At 45.6% G+C, this 16769-nt stretch overlaps 1 protein-coding gene across 3 annotated transcripts in view; it reads right to left on the bottom strand.

Annotated features, from left to right (window-relative positions):
• Window positions 1-11376, bottom strand: part of LOC116981836 (RNA-binding protein 25-like) — a 582493-nt gene extending 571117 nt beyond the window's left edge. The window contains exons 1-5 of one of the 3 annotated variants that reach the window (XM_033034964.1): window positions 10688-11355; window positions 9225-9393; window positions 7726-7900; window positions 6796-6890; window positions 5400-6036 (exon numbers count right to left, since the gene is read on the bottom strand). In XM_033034964.1, the coding sequence (XP_032890855.1) occupies window positions 5892-6036; window positions 6796-6890; window positions 7726-7900; window positions 9225-9393; window positions 10688-11279 (1176 nt within the window). In that variant the 5' untranslated portion in view covers window positions 11280-11355 and the 3' untranslated portion in view covers window positions 5400-5891. Of the gene's footprint in view, window positions 1-5399; window positions 6037-6795; window positions 6891-7725; window positions 7901-9224; window positions 9394-10687 lie in introns of those variants that run through there. The other 2 variants (XM_033034963.1, XM_033034965.1) reach the window with 2 other exon arrangements.
• Window positions 11377-16769: the final 5393 nt, after the last annotated feature.

Here is a 16769-nt window from a genome sequence, read left to right as displayed (position 1 = left end):
CCGTGGTCGGGGCCTGGAAATTGGCTGCTGCGGACGGCACTATGTACAGCCTCCCCCCCCCGCCCGCGGAGATGATCCAAACACACCCCGCAGCTCCGCGTTCGCGAATCGGCCGCCTCTTAATTGAGACCGCGGCTTCACTATATTAAGTACCTAGGCCCCGCGATCGGAGCACTTTTTCCCGGTAAGTTATCGCAGGCAGCTCCGAGATTAGATGTTAAAGACTTATTAGACTACAACAAGCTGGCATTAGTGAAAATGTTTAATTTACGTTGTTATGGATACACAGTTTAGACCCTCCATGAATGAATGAATGAATGGAGTGAGTGAGTGAATGAATGAGTGAATAAATGAGTGAGTGAATGAGTGAGTGAATGTACAGCTTCCCAATCTCATTTTTTCACATTATAAAAGGGTGCAATTAAATTAATTAAAGTCCATACAGATAGATTTTCATAAATTCAGACTTTAGATCTTACCTTTCAGTTCCACTTGATTCGCAAAGTTTGACTGCAGCACCTCAGCAGCGACTTTGCTTTCAAGACTTTCTTCCTCTTCTATCCACTTAGCAGCACATTCTTCAGCCTTCTTAATACTTTTCTCACTAAATTCAATTACCCTGCTGCAAGTTTCCACGACATGTATTCCACAGAACTAGAAAGAACCTTCATCGGAATCTCCAGTAAAACAGGCATCAGTGAAGTCCTCTCAGGCATGTTGTGTGCTCCCTGCCTAGCTAGTCTGAAACAACTGGCATACAACTCAATGTTAAAGCGTGCTTTGATTGGACTAAAAATACCCGATATTTTTCAGTTTTTTCTCTAATTTAATAAAAATGTGCAAGTTTTGTTCATGACGAGTTTCAGGGGTGATTTATATAATATTTTTACACAATATGTGAAAATTTCATGTAGTTCTGTGACTTGGGTCACGAAACACTGGAATAAAGCTCCTCGGCCCACAGCCTACAGAGTATGGAGCGGGGTTGGAGTGGGCGGCCACGAACTTCAACTTCAAACTTAGAACTGCTTTGGCTGCACTGGGGCCTGCGGGCTTTGTTTTGCTCTAATATTTATGTATTGAACTTTTTTATAGTTTATCCATTAAATAATCTATTGAGTGGTGTTTACAAACCTGCTGTGCTGCTGTAAGTAAGGATTTCATTGTCCCGTTTCGATACATATGACAATACAGTAAAACACTGGAAGCCACTATATTGTCTTCTGGTCTGCACTGAGCTCCATGACCACTAGAGGGACATGTGCTACTGTGGACACGGAAGGTGCAGACACAAGGAACTGCAGATGCTAGTTCACAAAAAGGCAGAGTGCTGGAGTAACTCAATGGGGCACACAGTATCTGTGGAGAACATGGATAGCCAACGTTTTAAGTTGCGATTCTTGAGTCTGTTGGCGTTTAAAAATTGTCAGTGGAATACAGAGTTCTTGATTCCTCAACCTCGAACACAATCTCTGTACATTCACCCATTCTGTGATTTTATAAAAAGCACCCCCTCAGCCTTCTGTGCTCCAAGGAATAAATTACTCACCTGCCACCCTATAATAAGATTAAATGCCATTGAATAAGATTACAACCATTTTGATTGTAACCTCAGCTCCACATTTCTATCATGGCAACCGGTCATCCTCCCACATAGCAGAGAAACATCTATCTCTGCAGTTAAAATATTCAGCTTTTGTTTACAACAGGAAACATTGCACAACAGGATTCATCTGCCTCTGAGACAAACATTCATTGAACTAACATGGGACACAGAGTGCTGGAGTAAATCAGCGGGTCAGGTAGCATCTCTGGAGAACATGGATATGTGACATTTTGGGTCGGGACCCTTAATCGAACTTAAATGGGTGGTCTATGGCATTTGACTCTCCCAGAGCCCACCACATCCCAGTTCAGACCCTCAGCATCTCAGACTAAGGATGATGCGTCCTGTGACCGGGAAATTGCAAACCAGGCTTTGGTCGCAAAGTTAAGGGTGAGAAATATTCTCACAGATGCTGCCTTGACCCCCTGAGGTATTTTTTGGGCATCTAATTAACAGCCAGAACCAGCAGGAGGGGGCCTTGTCTGCATTTTAAACTCTTGTTGTAGCTCAGAATCAGCCTTGGCTCCTTTGCCCAGGTTCCTTCTCTGTTCACCCCATAGAATCATAGAATCATAGAAAGTAGGTGCGAGAGTAGACCACCAGGTCCGTCGAGCCCGCACCGCCATTCGCTCATGGCTGAACACTAAACAGACACCCTTACCCACAAACGGTAGACACAAGACACAGAACACAAGACACTACCCTCCCCTTTATACCGCTATCTCCCCTCTCCACCCCAAGAACCGCGTGATCTCCTGGGGGAGGCAAAAAACCGGATAAAAACCCAGGTCCAATTCGGGAAAAAAATCCGGGAAATTCCTCTCCGACCCCAATCCAGGCGATCGACACTTGTCCAGGAGATCACTCAGGTCTTACTATACTAACCATACCTAGGTCCATATCCCTGCCCTCTCCCCGTAGCCCCTTATCCCCTTGGCAGCTAAAAAACCATCTATTTTAGATTTAAATATATTTAATGTTTCTGCTTCCACTGCTCCCTGGGGCAGTGAATTCCATAAATTAACCACCCTCTGGGTGAAGAAGTTCTTCCTCATCTCAGTTTTAAAAGAGCCCCCCCTTATTCTGCAACTATGTCCCCTAGTTCTAGTTTCCCCGATCATTGGGAACATCCTCGGTGCATCCACCCGATCAAGGCCCCTCACGATCTTATACGTTTCAATGAGATCGCCTCTCATTCTTCTAAACTCCAAAGAGTAGAGTTCCAGCCTACTTAACCTTTCCTCATATGTCAATCCCCTCATTGCAGGAATTAATCTTGTAAACCTTCGCTGCACTGCCTCCAGGGCTAGTACATCCTTTCTTAAGTATGGACCCCAGAACTGTACACAGTATTCCAAATGTGGTCTCACTAATACTGTGTACAGCTGCAGCAAGACCTCCGTGTTTTTATACTCAATCCCCCTAGCAATAAAGGCCAAAACTCCATTGGCCTTCCTGATTGCTTGCTGCACCTGCATACTAACTTTTAGTGATTCATGTACTACTACCCCTAGATCCCTTTGCGTTGCATTACAACGCAGCTCCTCCTCATTTAGAAAATAACTTGCCCTATCATTTTTTTTCCCAAAGTGAATGACTTCACATTTATTAGTATTAAATTTCATCTGCCAAGTTGTTGCCCACTCACCTAACTTATCTATATCCTTTTGCAGACTCTTCCTATCCTCCTCATCCCCTACTTTTCCTCCCATTTTTGTATCGTCCGCAAATTTTGATATATTACACTTGGTTCCCTCCTCCAAATCATTTATATAAATTGTGAACAACTGGGGTCCCAGCACCGACCCTTGCGGAACCCCGCTAGTTACCGGTTGCCATCCCGAGTATGAACCATTTATCCCCACTCTCTGCTTCCTATTTGTTAGCCAATCCTCTACCCATGCTCATCTCCCCACATGAAGAGTTAATGAAGTAAAGACTGCAGGTCTGAAGTAACAGGAAACGCTGGACATTGGAGACCAGCTACAAGCAGAGATCGGACAAACCTGGATTGTTTTATCTCAATCACTGGAGGATGAGGGGAGACCTGGTAGAGGTATATATCAATTATGAGGGGGCAGGGTAGACAGTCAGAACCTTTTTTACCCAGGGTGGAAATGTCAAAGGCTAAATGGTCACCATAAAGTGAGAGGCGCAACGCTTAAAGAAGATGTTTTAAAATAAGGGGTGAACACGCCCATACACAGTGTGAATCATTTGCAAAAGAGTAGAACACATTCAAAGCTGTTTTTTGGGTTTTATTACACAATAATATTTGCTCGCCTGTTTAGTGACACACAGGGTGTAGGAGCAGTATTACAATATTCAATAGGGATTCTACAAAAACAGATCCTTTAAAACCAGCTAAAATCAGATCTCCCCTCTAAAAGACTACACTCGATGATTAAATGCGAGTCAGACAGAAGAGCTGCAATGTATGAAAACTAGGAAAGTGATACTAATACTGTAGTTTCCATGCTCTGTGTTTCTCTTCCACAAATACCTCAGACACAAACATATCCCCACCCTCCCTCCCCATCCTGTTTAAAAATTACTATTGAACACAATTAGTCGTACTCCAATAACACATGAACTGTCAAAATCAATACCAGGTGTGTGAGAACAATGGATGGCGGAGACAGCTAGCTGAAGGAATCTCCTCCATGGCCCCCGCATACAGTACGTGGATTATATCAGATGCTGCCCCCACTCCTCCCGTGAAAAAGTCAAATACAAACTACTCGCGCCCCCCCCCCCCCCCCACCACCCCCCTTGCGTGGCTTCCGTTCAGAGCAGACTATGGCAACCCTGCAGAGAGCAGAGGGGCACTCCCTTTAGCTTGACCTGTGACTGTTACTGGCTTGGCTGAGCGGTAGTGGGCAAGACAGGTTTCTCCAGCTTCCACGGGGGACAGAATGCCCTCTCATCATTGTCTACTGACACTGGTCTCAGCTGCCCCAGGGAGGGAGACACACACACACACCAATAAACCCACGCTGTGTTTGTTGCCTATACCCCTCCCGGGCAGGCTGGACATTGAACTAAAGAGGACGAGGAGGCGGTTTTGTCAATCGTTGACGATGCAACGGTTTCGCGGGATGGAATGAGAAGCTGCTGTCGTTGAGGGCAGCGGCCAGCATCGTGCGTGTGTGTATATCCAGCTCTGTACCTGTTCTGGTGTCGCTTCCCTCTGCCCGCTCTGTGCCACGTTTGGTGCCCAGCCTCGGCATTTCCCAGCTCACTGGTGGAGACGCATCACCTACATTCACAACCCGCCCCTAACCTAACCATAACGAGTAGAGAATACTGGAGAGGCAGAGATCAACACGTGGGACTGGGGGCCCAGAGGTAAAACTCCAATTGAGACAAATACCTTAAAACACTGACTCACTCACCTTGCCCGTTCACACAGTCGCAGAGCGATGTCTCTCCGCTGTCTGCACCAAGCCTCAGCACCACTCACAGGCCCAGGCACCGACAAGCAGAAGCCCATTGACTGTGGAGAATGAGTGAAGCAAGTCGCAGAGAGCACAGTGTGGCTGTGATGCCGACTGGGTCCAGTAACAGATGAAGGCCGTTAGCAGCCTGGGATTGTAACTGTACAGAATGAAGCCCTAACCCACTGTCTGTGCTTCTGCCTCCTCATTACCAAGCAAACAGCGCGGGCCCAACAGAAGCAGACTTTCACCACAATGGAAACATCACTGCAGGATGGAGTGTTGGGGGTGGGGGGGGAGGCAGTGTCGGTCACCAAGCCTCCCACAGGCTGGTTGGAACAGCAATCGGTCAGGCATTCATCAACTCACAGTGGAGAGTACACAACATGTGAGTCTACCCTGAGCTGCTCTTCAGGTCCAAGAAGGTGCAAAGGGAGAGGAGGACTGGAGGTGCAATCTGAGCTAAACCCAACAAAAACACTGCACTAAAAGAGGCTGTAAATTAAATCAGCACCTGCAGACTCCTTTTGCTTTCACGGGCTCAAACCCGATGCTATAAGCCAAGGCAACTAATCTACAACTCATTGGCTTCTACAATTAGTTATTACCCCCAAAAACCTGGAGAAAAATAAAACAGTGAAATTAAAAATAAGTCATGCTGGATTTGAAACACAACCTGCCCGGCCCCTGGCAGTCAGAGGCAATAAACCAGGTCCGAGAGGAGTTGAGAGAAGTATCACCCGGAGAACTATACATCTGTACAACTGAAAACCACGTCTGCAAATGTCGGGATTATTTTCTCGTCGTGTAAAGTAGTAAATGGGAGGTGTGTGAGCCCCTCTGCTCCGTTACTTCTCCTCCTTCTTGTCCTCCTCCCCCTCGGTGGGATAGGAGTGCCACGTTAGACGCTCCTCGTAGAACGAGATGACCACCTGCGGGCAATTCACATTCGCCTCCTTTGCCGGCACCAAGTCGGCCTCGTCTGAGTTTTTCCTGCACGGGAGAAGCAAATGCCGACGTTAGCAATCCCCTCTTCAACCACGACCTCAAAGAACTGCAGCCGATGGCAACCGGAGCAAAACACAAAGTGAAGGAGGAACTCTGGGTTGTCAGGCAGCGTCATATGGAGGGAATGGGCAGGTGATCTTTCGGGTCGGAGCCCTTCTACAGACCTTGGGTGTTGGAATGAGCTGCTGCATGGAGGAGGTAGTTGAAGCAGGAACTATCACAACCTTTAAGAAACATTTGGACAGGTACATGGATAGGACATTTAGAGGGATATGGGCCAAACGTGGGCAGGTGGGACTGGTGTAGACAGGGGATGTTGGCCGGTGTGGGCAAGTTGCGTTGAGGGCCCTGTTTTCTCGCTGTGTGAATCTAGTCATGAATCCAGTGTTTTATTGTCATACGTCCCAAAGAGAACACATCAGGCAGATGGGATCAGTTTAACTTGGCATCATGTTGGGCACAGACATTGTGGGCTGAAGGGCCAGTTCCTGTGCTGTTCTATGTTTCATCATCGATGTCCACCCAGGTGCGGGATGGGGAGGGCGACATGGATAACTCAAGAGCTGGAGGAGGAGTGAATGGTGAAGAGCCTTGGCGCTGGTCTGATATCCCTCGGTCACCATCAGGTAGCTCGTTTGTTCAGCATAATCCGCCCCCCCCAGCCCGCACCACATAGCTCACTCAATCACTTCATCGCAGCAGGGTTACAGGTACCAGAGATCGACTGTAATGCTGCAAACTCACCACTTCATGAGGAACATCAGCTCCCCGCTTGAATCTGTCGCCCCGATGATACGCTCCGGTTCCAGCTCTCGGGCAAACCCTCTTGGCTTCTCCTGCTGCAAGAGAAACAGACGAGAACGCAATGGGCAGGGGGACACGGTGAGCACGGGCAATCTGACCACCTCCCCAAGCACGGAATCTAGGCAAGCCAATACAGGGAAGATAGACACAAAATGCTGCAATAACTCAGCGGGACACGCAGAATCTCTGGAGAGAGGGCATGGGTGACGTTTCGGATTGAGAACCTTCTCCAGTCTGAAGAAGGGTCTCGACCAGAAACGTCAACCATTCCTTCTCACCAGAGATGCTGCCTGTCCCGCTGAGTTACTCCAGCATTTTGTGTCTATCTTCGGTGTAAACCAGCATCTGCAGTTCTTTCCTACAAAAGCCAATACAGGGGACAGGGTCCCTCCATCGTGGCTGCATAGAGCAGAGAATGTCCAACTTGGAGCCTTGTCTGCAGCTCTGGTCACCAGACTGTAGGAAAGCTCCCTCGACTTCATCTACACCATCTAAGAATAAGGGGTCGGCCATTTAGGACTGAGATGAGGAAAAACCTTTTCACCCAGACAGTTGTGAATCTGTGGAATTCTCTGCCACAGAAGGCAGTGGAGGCCAATTCACTGAATGTATTCAAGCGAGAGTTAGATATCGCTCTTAGGGCTAACGGAATCGAGGGATATGGGGAGAAAGCTGGAACGGGGTACTGAATTTGGATGATCAGCCATGATCATATTGAACGGCGATGTTGGCTCAAAGGGCTGAATGGTCTTCTCCTGCACCTATTTTCTATGTTTCTATTCCCCTCACCTGCTCCTCCCTCAGGAAAGCTTCCTCTGGGACTGACCACAGGTTGTGTTGGTCACCCGCTGTGGCAGCACCTTCACTGACCTCCTCCCTCTTCTTCTTGTTTTTATTTTCCTCTGTTTCCGTATCAGACTCTGCTTTCCGCTTTGGTCCCTCTGTTTTATCCACGCCATCGTTTGCTATTTTCTGGGACTGCAGGAATTCTACGATGAGGTCGGGGCAGTCCAGGTTTACCTCCGGCTCCCACGTGTTGTCATCACTGCAAAATAATTCCAGTCATTGAATACCGACACTTGGACCTGAATCATTTAGTTCATCAACAGCAACCGCTGAGCTGTGAGCTACTGGAACAGCTTCCAGTCCAATAACACATGTTGTTGATCCATCCACAGAATAAATGAGCACTCATGACCCAGTGACTTAGCAATTCAATGCACTGCATAGATAAATGTACAGGGCTAAAGATCCAAGAGGAAGAGAAGCATCTCACAATAACCTCTGGTTTGTGCTTCTTCGAACAAGCCATCAGACTCTTGAACACTGCACAACACATTAACCACTACCATCTCTGGGGAAAAAGGATGGGTGACGTTTCAGGTCGGGACACTTCACACTAAAAAGGGGTCCCGGCCCGAAATGGCAATTATCCTTCTTGTTCAGAGATGCTTGTAGTAGCCATTTAGCTTAACTCAGTATGTTATAATTATAACCAGTTACCTTTAAGTTTTATCTGCCTATAATTATGTGGGTGGGATTTATTACGTAGTCAGAGGCATGTTTGCGGCTGAGATTTTCACGCAGATGCACGAATAGTTGTTAGTTTTAGTTGAAGGAAGCATGGGGTAGAAGGCACAGCTTTAGACCATGCCGGAGTTTGACCATGCACGAGTTTGACCATCCATGGAGTTTGACTACGAGTAAGATTAAAATGTACTTAAACAAGAAGAAGTTTGGATGAATATCTTACTGTTTTTAGTGCAACAATAAAGAAACTATTAATTAAGAGACTGTGTTTTGAAGATTTATCTTTGGACAGCTTTAAATGTCTCGTGGAGAGCTCGCATGCATAACAAAATCTATCTCCTTACCCCTGTCTTCAATCATAGTGGCTAGAGGAAAAAATGCCTTGAATGATGTAATAATCTGACACTACAATGCTGCCTGACCTGTCGAGTTACTCCAGCACTTTGTGTGCATCTTTGGTGTAAACTAGCATCTTGCAGCTCCTTGTTTCTACTCATTCCTGACCCAGTTTCCACTTGACCAATAACTCTGAATGGAAATTTGTTACACTCGCTGCTTCCTGCTACTGGAAAGATCACTCAGCGTGGAAATAAAGAGCCAAAACCAGGCTGATGTTTGTGAATGTGTAGGCAGGAACGGCAGATGCTGATTTTAACCGAAGACAGACACAAAAAGCTGGAGTAACTCGTAACAGGCCAAATCTCGGGAGAGAAGGAATGGGCGACATTTCGGGTCTGAAGAAATGACCCAAAACATCACCCATTCCTGTCCAGAGATGCTGCCTGTCCCGCTGAGTTACTCCAGCTTTTTGTGCCTATCTGCTGTTCGTGAATACTCACAGCAATAATCCTTTCCATTTGAGCAGGTACTCCACCTTGCCGTTCACTGTGCGCCTGTCCAGCACTTTCTCCACCATGTACTTCTCCTCCTCCGGAACCTCCTCCACTTCCGTCTTGTTCTGCTTTTTCCCCACGGTGTCCGGTCTTAAATTGAGAAGCGAGGTGGAGGCTGTTTAGAAAGAAAAGTTTAACTGCAGTTAAAATTTGGAAACGATCAGAACATTAATCCACAGCTTTCTTTTCAAGGAGAGAATCCTCCAGGTGATGTCTGAAACAAGGTCTCCAGAGATGCTGCTGAACCCACTGAGTTACTCCAGCATTTTGTGCGAATCCTCCAGGATTCTGATCGTTTCATGGCATGATAGGGCACAGACCATACCCTAGGGAGTTACATGTGTGTACAAATGACACAAGTTCTGATCCTTGGTTTCACATCACAGCGGCCTACCTGCTGTGTGATCTAGTTTAGTTTGGTTTATTATTGTCACGTGTATCGAGGTACAGTGAAAAGCTTGTTTGCGTGCTATCCATTCAAAGAAAAGACTATACATGATTACTATCAAGCCATCCGCAGTGCACAGCAAAAGGTTAAAGGGTAGAACATTTAGTGCAAAATAAAGTCAGATGAAAGATAGTTCAAAGGTCTGCAATGAGGTAGATGGGAGGTCAGGACTGCCCTCTAGCTGATGGGAAGAAGGTTAAGTTGCTGGATAACAGCTGGGAAGAAACTTCTCCCACCCAAGAATAGTTTGAGACACCTGTGCTTCCCAAACCTTGCCTTTCAATGCAATCACATTTAAAAGATATTTTGGACAGGTACTTGGATAGGAAAGGTTTAGAGGGATATGGACCAAATATGGGCAAATGGGACTATTGTAGATGGGGCATCTTGGTCGGCATGTTTCTGCTTTGTGCTAGACCAAGTGGGACCCGTTGGGCTTGGCGATCACTTCGCCCAACACCTCCGCTCATTTCACACTAACCAACCTGATCTCCCGGTGGCTCAGCAGTTCAACTCCCACTCCCATTCCGAATCTGACCTTTCTGTCCTGGGCCTCCTCCATTAGTTTACACCCCAGCGGTATGAACATTGAGTTCTCTAATTTCAGCTAGTCCTTGCTTTCTCCCTCCCTCCGTCCCCTCCCCCTTCCCAGCTCTCCCACAAGCTTACTGTCTCCGCCTCTTCCTTTCTTCCCCTCCCCCCAACATCAGTCTGAAGAAGGGTCTCGACCTTAAACGCCGCCTATTCTTTCTCTCCATATTGTTGAGGGTGAGGACCAGCTCAACTAGGCGGAGTTTCTCCAGCATTTTTATCTACCTTCGATTTTTCCAGCATCTGCAGTTTTCTTCAACGTTGTATTGTCTAATATTCTTTCTGAACTCGTAAGCTTGTGGTGTGTCACCTGTATACAAATTAACGAGTGCATTTGGGAGTTTCTTCAGAGGAGCAATGTTGACCTTACCCTTCATGCTGCAAAAGTTGGTTGTTCCTCCTGAGAAGCGGTACGCTCGACACTGAGGGCAAACATTGGTCATTTCACCAACATCAGCAGAAAGATTTCTCTTTGTGAGTCGTGCATTTCGTTGTCTTGTATCTCTGTCTCGCTGTTCATCCAGCCTTCTAGTCTTTTCATCTCCCGTCTCTTCATCCCTTCTCCTTTGTATTCTTTCTCGATGTTCCTCAACACGTTGAGTTGTTTCTTTCCGCGTCTCTTGTGCTCTTCTCTTCTGCTGTCTCTCTCGTTGATCTCTGAGACGTTGAGTTCTTTCTTCCTGTGTCTCTTCAGCCCTTCTCTCCCGCTGTCTCTCTCGTTCATCTCTGAGACGTTGAGTTCTTTCTTCCTGCGTCTCTTGAGCCCTTCTCTCCTGCTGTCTCTCTCGTTGATCACTGAGACGATGAGTTCTTTCTTCCTGCGTCTCTTGAGCCCTTCTCTTCTGCTGTCTCTCTCGTTGATCTCTGAGACGTTGAGTTCTTTCTTCCTGCATCTCTTGAGTCTTTCTCTCCTGGTATCTCTCTTGTTGATCTCTGAGATGTTGAGTACTTTCTTTCTGCATCTCTTGAGCCCTTCTGCTCCTTGTTGCTTCTTGATTTCTCTTTTTCTCATCCCGTGACCGTCTTGCACCTCTTCCCTCTTGTTGGCATGATTTAAAAAAAAAAGCCTAAACACAATCTCAGTTGTCAATGAAGACTGTTCAATTTGTTCAAAATGGAGTCTATCCTGTAGAATGAAATCAATCACAATGAAATTTATTTTTAATATCAGTGGTCAATGAAGACAGATCAATTTGTTTAAAATGGAGTCTTTCCAAATCAACAGCGAATTTTTTTGAAAGCGGTCAAAAATCTGTCAAAATCCGCGGAGTAAATAACCTCTAACTTTTAAAATTATGAAGAAATTAGTACAGGAAAAAAAACGGAATGTTTTTAACGGGGAAAATTTAACATTAGAAATATATTTTTAAATTAAAAAAAGCGGTCTTTTAAATTAAATGTTATCTTTAAGAATTAGTACAGTTAAGTGAGACACCGGAAAGTCTTTAAAGAACAAAAAATGCAATGTTTTCGAAGTTAAACCAAAACAATGAAGTTCAATCAGACTCTTATCTATAGAGATGTGGAAGTCAGCATTAAGCCTCGTTCATCAAAGTGATATAATGACCGTTTAGGTGAATAGTTTGAGGAATATTTGAACTATCGGATTAAAACTAACGATCGGAATAAAAGCAACGTTAATCTTTTTAAAATATTATATTAATTTAGTAACATTAAAAAAAACTGCGAGGTCTTTTAAAATAAACGGAATAAAACCAACGTCCAAAGAATCAGTGCAAATCAAGTTAAAAATAAAATCAAGAGGAATTTGAAAATAAACGGAATGAAACCAATGTCAATCTATTTAAAATGTTATATTAGGTGGAATCAGGTTAAAAACGGAATTAGTGCAATGGCGAGGTCTTTTAAAAGAAACGGAATAAAAGCAAGGTTAATAAGAATCAGTTAAAACCGCTAGGTGTAACAGAATTAGTGCAAACAAGTCAAAAATCACGAAGTCTTTTAAAAGAAATGGAATGAAAGCAAGGTTAGTCTTTTTTAGACTCTTCACTTCTCCGAGCAGAGTGGGGCCTGTATAAAAGCAAGGCTGGGCCGAGCCGAGCGGGGCCTGTATAAAAGCAAGGCTGGGCCGAGCCGAGCGGGGCTGAGAATGTGAATAAAATCAAGGTTAATCTTTAAAAATAAATCTTGTCTTTGAAGATGGGGACAATGAAGAGACGCAGAAGTGGATGTTGAGTCGACCTCGTGCACAAGTGACGGTTGGGAAACTGCTTTTGAAATAAGCCCCTCCCCCTGACGTCACTGGAAGTTGCTGGAATGTTCTGTTTCAATCCACCGTGGGGGTGGGGGTGGCAGTTTGAAGGAAGTTACTGGAGCTTCTGGCTGTCTTCGGGTAATTTTGGGGGGAAATGAAATAATTTCGGGACATTCCCCGGGATGATTTGGGGAGGGGGGGAATTAAAGTATATTGACGACCATCCGCGCATGCGCAGTTGTGGGCGGGAGGCCCGTCAGCCGCGTCACCGTCTCTCCAGCGTGTGTGTGTGCGTGCGCGCGCAGTGGGCCCGGGCGGGATGCGGTCGCCTCGTGTCTGGGTGAGTCAGTGGGGCCCACGCTTGTTTTACATCAGCCAGGGTGTCAAACGGTGTCTGCCCGCCTGCCCGCCCGGTCCATCGCCTCCGTCCGCGGCGTCGGTCAGCCTGGCGCCTCTCCGGGGGAGACGGGCGGGAACGGGAACGGCCAAAGATACTAGAGGAGCATCTGATCTATCATCTAGCAATACTAGAGGGCCCTCTAGCATCTTTGGGAACGACTGACTCTGAACCGTCATGGCAGCGGCCGTGATCCGACACCAGACGCCGGTCCGGCCGAGCCCCTCCCTCTCTCTCTGGGGGGGGGGGGGGGGGGGGGGGGAGGGAGAGAAAGAGGGGGGGGGAGGAGAAGAGAGGGGGGGGGGAGAGAGAGGGGAAGGAGAAAGAGAGAGAGGGAGGGAGAGAAAGAGGGGGGGGGGGGGGGGAGAGAGAGGTTTAGTTTCCATCAAAGGAAGTGGAGAGGATGTTTCCACTGGTGAGAGTCACAGCCTCGGAATTACAGGACGTTCTTTTGGGAAGGAGGTGAGGAGAAATTTCTTCAGTCAGAGGGTGGTGAATCTGTGGAATTCTTTACCACAGACGGTGGTGGAGACCAAGTTAGTGGACATGTTTAACGCAGAGATTGATAGATTCTTGATTAGCACAGGTGTCAGAGGTCATGGGAGAAGGCAGGAGAATGTGGTTTGGATGGAGAGACAGATCAGCCATGGTTGAATGGCGGAGTAGACTTGATGGGCAGAATGGCCTAAATCTAGCAGTTTTTACAGTTAGTAGTAGCAATGTTACAAAATTTTGAGATTTAAAAAATCAAGTCTGTAATTTATCCCATCAGATAAAGCATAAAAATAAGTTTAATTTGACACCTAATTCACTTTCATATCTCAAGTATTTAAAAAGTTATGGCCATTTTCATACTGGGAAATGAGCATCTTGTTCCCTATTGATTTTCTATGGACATAACAAAAAAGCTGTGATCGTGAACAGTCAAAAGCCCATAACTTTCTTAAAAATTAAGAGAACTGAATGAAATTTTCAGTTATCATAGATTGAAGCATTCTGAAACAAATATAAAATAATCTTACTTGGATGACCTGAAATTAAAGCATATAATTAGTTAGTTACCTAATTGTAGCTAATTTCAGACTTCAATTACTAGATCTAAACATCTATCCATTTCTTAATAAATGATTAACATTTTTAAATAGCCTAAATGTCCAAATAATATTCACAAATAATTCACAATAAAACATGATTTTTAAATCTCATTTACATTAATTTATAGGCCAAATGGAAGGAATTCAGTGTTCAATTGCTGTAAATAAATGCCCATTTAAATCAGCTTTCGAGTGGGTCTCTGTGGAACGCGCTGGTTTAGAACGTTCACATTGCGGTAGATTTGTGCCCCAAATGCCCAGAAAAATACTGCGCGATATAATGGGCCCAAAATGAGCTTCTCGCAATATTAAACTTTGTATAAAGGGATCTTTAGGAGCCCTTTTTAATGTAAAAATATACAGCATATCTTCTGTGGTTTGCTTTATGAGACCCTGCGGTTGCTGGCGGTCGCGGGTTTAGAGATTGATTTTTAAACTACTATAACTATTATTCAAGGCCTTTAAACCTAATAATAGCTTTTGCGACGGGGTCTTCCAGCGATTTTTCGTTAATAATTAACTAGGCTGAACATCTTCGATTTGAACAGCCTAGAGAAAATCGCGTTTTAAACCCGCCCCCTCTAAACGGCGCCAAAATCGCGCACACCCGCAGCGGCAGATTTTCAAAGACGCTTCAGGTAGGCTTTGCAACATACCTATTAGTAGGGGCCGAGCTGCCCACCTCAACAAGCTCCTGTAACAAACAGGCTGATGGAATGACAACCTGTGTGCCACGTTCTTTATCTTTCATCATCGTCTATATCTCTCGTTTCCCATGCCCTTACCAGTCTGAAGAAGGCTGATGGCCCAGAACATCACGCATTCCTTCTCTCCAGAGATGCTGCCTGTCCCGCTGAGTTACTCCAGCTTTTTGAGTCTATCTTCAGTTTAAACAAGCATCTGCAGTTCCTTCCCACACACCTGTGTGCCAGCAATGTGTGGGACCCCTGTTCCTTCATATCATTGCCTGACCATTACTTTAAACATGCTGCAGCACCTGGAGGCTTCCTAGCTGAGAAGTGATTATTAATCAACTGCAGAGTAAGGCAATGTAGACTCAAACCAGCCACCAGTCAGTAAGATCATGGCTGATCTAACTGTGGCCTTTTCCTCTTCCACTTCCCATAGCATAGCACTTGACTTCCTAGTTTCATGCAGAAAGACTCCCTCCTTATATCCTGCTTTACTGCACTTCCAACAAAAGTAGATCATTATATTTCCCCAATAGTCGAGCACTGTGTAGCTGATCAATAGGAATAGGTCTGGGCCACTGAAACTCTTGGGTCACCTGCACTCAAGTGGAAAAGTACACCTGGGTAGAATGAATCTCTAATCAAAAGTTGTGATGAATGAACGGGGGTAATCAGGCTTGTTGTGGTACGGCAATAAGGGGAGATGAAAGGAGTGAGATTGATCGTCTGAATGAAAGGTGCCAGGACAACCTTGCTCTCAACATTGAGTAAAATCAAGGGACAAGGCAGAGGATTGCATGAACTTGTCTTCATCGATGGGTTTGTGGTCCAATTCCTGGGCGTGCATGATTCTGAAGATCTGTCCTGGGCCCAGCACATTGATGCAATCAGAAAGGAAGACCAACACCTGCCTCTACTCCCTTAGAAGACCGAGGACATTTGGTTTAGTGAATATTTGGTGTGCTTTCTTGTTACAGCTGTACGGTAGAACATAGCGACTGGTTGCAATTTGGCCCGGTTCGGCAACACAAACACCCATCAACGAATGAGATCACAAAAAATGGTGGACACTGCCCAGTCCATCATGGGTACTGACCTACCCCACCATTGAAGGGATCTACAGGAGGCGCTGCCTATAAAAAGACCCACACCACCCTGGCCAGGCTCTCATCTCACTCCTGCCATCGGAAAGAAGGTACAGGAGCTTGAAAACTAACGTCCAGCTTCTTCCCAACAACCATCAGGCTATTGACCACGAACTTCAACTTCAACTCCGAACTTAGAACTGCTTTGGCTGCACTGGGGCCTGCGGGCTTTGTTTTGCGCTAATATTTATGTATTGAACTTTTTTATTGTTTATTCATTAAATAATCTATTGAGTGGTGTTTACAAACCTGCTGTGCTGCTGTAAGTAAGGATTTCATTGTCCCGTTTCGGTACATATGACAATACAGTAAAACACTGGAAGCCACTATATTGTCCTCTGGACCACTAGTGGGACATGTGCTACTGTGGACCCGGAAGTGCAGACACAAGGAACTGCAGATGCTAGTTCACAAAAAGGCAGAGTGCTGGAGTAACTCAATGGGGCACACAGTATCTGTGGAGAACATGGAGAGGCAACGTTTTAGGTTGCGATTCTTGAGTCAGTTAATCGTCGGGGGAATACATAGTTCTTGATTCCTCAACCTCGAACACAATCTCTGTACATTCACCGATTCTGCGATTTTATAAAATCACCCCTTAAGCCTCCTGTGCTCCAAGGAATAAATTACTCACCTGCCACCCGATAATAAGATTAAATGCCATTGAATAAGATTACAACCATTTTGATTGTAACCTCAGCTCCACATTTCTATCATGGCAACCGGTCATCCTCCCACATAGCAGAGAAATATCTATCTCCACAGTTAAAATATTCAGCTTTTGTTTACAACAGGAAACATTGCAGATTAATCTGCATCTGAGACAAACATTCATTGAACTAACATGGGACACAAGAGTGCTGGAGTAACTCAGCGGGTCAGGCTGCATCTCTGGAGAACACGGATAGG

This window comes from Amblyraja radiata, chromosome 16, assembly GCF_010909765.2.
Source record: "Amblyraja radiata isolate CabotCenter1 chromosome 16, sAmbRad1.1.pri, whole genome shotgun sequence".
Lineage (NCBI taxonomy): Eukaryota > Metazoa > Chordata > Chondrichthyes > Rajiformes > Rajidae > Amblyraja > Amblyraja radiata.
The sequence above is the reverse complement of the archived record's forward strand: the minus strand, read 5'-3'. Positions and strand labels throughout refer to the sequence as shown.